This window comes from Phytophthora parasitica, assembly GCF_000247585.1.
Source record: "Phytophthora parasitica INRA-310 unplaced genomic scaffold supercont2.328, whole genome shotgun sequence".
In the NCBI taxonomy this organism is placed as follows: Eukaryota; Oomycota; class Peronosporomycetes; order Peronosporales; family Peronosporaceae; genus Phytophthora; species Phytophthora nicotianae.
Genome location: NW_008649314.1, coordinates 1 through 1,318, shown reverse-complemented (window position 1 = coordinate 1,318; position 1,318 = coordinate 1). Strand labels below are relative to the sequence as shown.

At 44.8% G+C, this 1,318-nt stretch overlaps 1 protein-coding gene across 1 annotated transcript; it reads left to right on the top strand.

Annotated features, from left to right (window-relative positions):
* Positions 1 to 133: 133 nt before the first annotated feature.
* On the top strand, positions 134 to 305 carry PPTG_24885 (hypothetical protein; the record flags this gene model as incomplete). Its single annotated transcript, XM_008918825.1, has 2 exons — positions 134 to 237; positions 287 to 305. The coding sequence occupies 2 exons, from the start codon at positions 134 to 136 to the stop codon at positions 303 to 305; spliced, it is 123 nt and encodes a 40-aa protein (XP_008917073.1).
* Between the last annotated feature and the right edge of the window lie 1,013 nt (positions 306 to 1,318).

Here is a 1,318-nt window from a genome sequence, read left to right as displayed (position 1 = left end):
CGCGGTGGTCGCACAAAAAGGAAGCAATATCGCCCTTGATATGATGAGCAACTTCAACTGGAATGTGTATCCTTACCTTCTCCTACCGGTCGTGAAAAATAACCACATTAGCCTCCTCATCTGTGAGCACCCGATGGCGACGAACGCTATTATCTACCACATTGATTCTCTCGGTTGCACTGATGGCGGTCACAAGGCAAAAGAACACTTTGAAGCAATGCAGTGGTTTCTCGAAAAGTAAGCCAGAAGTCCCGCACTGATGTCCCGTTATATTCTTACAAGACAGCGCCGTTACAGAGCAATAACTATGACTGTGGGGTGATTACCCTTCACTGTTTAGACAAACCTCACCGCTATCTGATGCAGCACAAGCCAATATTTCTATTGCATGATATTGAGAAACAACGTTCTGGCTTTGGGTCAGCTAAAGCCGAGCGTGCTAGTGTGAGAATGCATACCAAGCTTCAGCAGGAAATTGCAAAGCCGATTGAGTTGGATTGAAGACCTAGTTAGCATAAGCATAACTTCCGTTCAACAATAGATAATACGTTAGATGCGTACATAATTCCTATCAATGCCACCTCGTCAATTAGAGTGCAGCATTGCCATCTTTTTGGTCGGAAATTCTCGTGACGCTACATCCGTGCTTTCACAGGGCACAAAGAACAAAAAATTAGCCTTAGAAGGGCAACATTTACAAAACAAAAAGTGAAGGGGTTCCCCCTACTTTGTTGATTCTCGCCGCGAATGCAAAACAATATATCAGTCTTCTAATGACTGATTTCTCCATCCTGTAGCTCTCTCATATGTAATGAACCACATCATACTGTTAGAAGCAGCCTCCAACGTGAACAATGACTGTTGACGTACATTGGGGTTTGCGTTGTACTTGTTACTTCCCGCTGCGATTGTAGAGCGGTGTCGACGCCTCTACCGATGGGTTACACTTCATTGTAACCCTCTGCGAGATAACGAGCTGCGCTATAGTGTTAGAAGCCGCCTTGGACGTAAATTATTTGCGTAGCTGTACCTTTGATTCTATCTGCACCGCAATTTAATAGTGAGGCTCTTCAGACGATTTGAGACGGACTCCCTAAACATTGTATCCCTTCAATATAGATTTGATCGATTATGTGTCGGTAGGTCGGCGTCTGTCAGCACCGTCACGCTATGGAACTGGCTCATATCAGGTTTAGGAACTTTACGCACTACTGAATTTTAATAACTACAGTGGTGCACCTCGTTTTCGACAGGGTGGACCATATAGAGTCTGCCAACGGCGAAAATTTATGCAGGAACGCAGATGGGCCAATTGTAC